Source organism: Talpa europaea (assembly GCF_964194135.1).
Source record: "Talpa europaea genome assembly, chromosome: 1".
Lineage (NCBI taxonomy): Eukaryota > Metazoa > Chordata > Mammalia > Eulipotyphla > Talpidae > Talpa > Talpa europaea.
In genome coordinates this window covers 43,469,830-43,471,804 of record NC_140073.1, presented here as the reverse complement: position 1 = coordinate 43,471,804, position 1,975 = coordinate 43,469,830, and the positions used below count along the sequence as shown (strand labels likewise).

General features: G+C 41.1%; 1 protein-coding gene across 1 annotated transcript; it reads right to left on the bottom strand.

Annotated features, from left to right (window-relative positions):
- Nucleotides 1–742: 742 nt before the first annotated feature.
- LOC311182538 (olfactory receptor 51B2-like) lies at nucleotides 743–1,675 on the bottom strand (the record flags this gene model as incomplete). The annotated part of the gene is made up of 1 exon (XM_084251406.1): nucleotides 743–1,675. The coding sequence occupies one exon, from the start codon at nucleotides 1,673–1,675 to the stop codon at nucleotides 743–745; it is 933 nt and encodes a 310-aa protein (XP_084107532.1).
- Between the last annotated feature and the right edge of the window lie 300 nt (nucleotides 1,676–1,975).

Here is a 1,975-nt window from a genome sequence, read left to right as displayed (position 1 = left end):
CTGAATTGATTTTTGGTCTTTGGTTGTTTTGGCATCAAAATATCTTTGTTCTGATTATCTCACTTTTATCTGTTTCTGATGTGCTGTAGTAGCATGCAGTATCAGTAGGGTTGCCTAAGAATCTTTATCACCTCTGATGTATTGTCAGGCACAAATGCATTTTTTGCAGTTTCCACATAGTGCAGGGAACTCTGTCAATTTATCTCATTCTCCTCATTGTGTAGACTCTGCAACCACTTTAAGTACCACTGACCTCGGGTAACCATAGAGTTAGGTGAAAATAACAGAATAAAGCAAACAGGTCTACCAAACAGATAAACAGTGGTCAATGTCATTGGGGATGTGATAGGGGCAAGGGTCTGAGAGCCAAGAGTGATGATTCTGAGCCACATTGGCTTTGTATATTCCTTTCCACCAAGAAACCCATCTCACAATGTGAAGAACTCCCAAAGTAAAGAGAGCAGGGGCCTCCCTGGTAGTGCGAGGGGTTAAGACGCAACCTATGCAGCTATCTGCAGCTTCTGCAGCAGGATTCCCCGGGCCAGCTGGGAGCAACCCTCATGGTGCAGCAGACCTCTCCTGACTCGCCCGCTGCACCCCTCAGCAATGTACTTCAGTCAATCTGTCCTGTTCCCCACTCTGTCTCTAGTGAATTCTATCACCCCCCAATACCTCTGGCCTGTACCCCAGCTCCTGTATGCATAAATAGATAAATCTTTAAAAAAAAATAAATAGAGGAGACTCAAATTCTACGGGAAGAGAGAAGACGTTTGATACCATTCTGTATCTGCTTGGTTTTAATACTATAGATTATTGGATTCATAAATGGGGGGAAAAGGAAATAGACATAGCTCATAATAATATGTACTATATGTGGCACATATTTCCCAAATCGATGAATGAGAGTTAACCCAATCGCAGTGACATAAAAAACCAGAACACAGCTAATATGGGAAACACAAGTATTTAGAGCCTTAGCCTGCTCCTTACCAGAAGCAATTCCCATGACAGTCTTCAGGATTAAAATATAAGATACAAGGATAAGTATAGAATCTAAAAAACCAATTATCGAAACCAGGACTACAGGATAGAGTCTATTAAAAGTGATATCAGCACAGGCCAGTTTGATCACATCCTGATGCAGGCAGAAGGCATGGGAGAGGACATGGGATCTGCAGTAGGGGAATCCAAAAAGGGTGATGACTGTGGGCACAATAAGTATAAATCCTCGCATTATAATCCCTAGACCTATCTTCACCACCTTAGCATTGTTGAGAATGGAGGTGTATCTCAAGGGATTGCGGATGGCGATAAAACGATCATAAGCCATGACAAGTAAGACTCCAGATTCCACAACAGAGAGTGAATGGATTAGATAGGCTTGGAAAAAGCAGGCCCCATGGCTGATTGCCCTGTGATCCAGCCACAGGACACCAAGCACAGTGGGCATTGTTGTCAAAGTCACACCAAGGTCTGTGGCTGCCAATATGGCCAGAAAGTAGTACATGGGCTCATGAAGAGAGTGGTCCTCTCTGATAAGGATGAGGAGGGTGCCATTGCCAAGGACTATGATCACATAGATGACAAAGAAGGAGATGGAAATCCATGGATGAAACATTTCCAGACCTGGAAAGCCAGTAAGTAGAAAAGGGGCAGCACTGATGTTCGACCACATGGTGGACCCCTGAAAAGGAAAAAAAAAAGCTCTCTTTAAGTTATCTTAGAAATAAAATTTGAGCCACATGTATAACTTTTTCTCTGATAGCCACATTAAAAAGAATAATAAGAGAAGAAACAAAAATACTTTTAACACACACAACTGATGGATGTGATTCTATTCCTCTAAATCATATACAATATTGTGAACCAATCTTACCTCAATTAAAAAATATTAAAGTATTAATGCTCTATTTTTTAATCTGCTATATCCAAAATATTATCACTTAGAATATAATCAGTACAAAAAATCACGCTG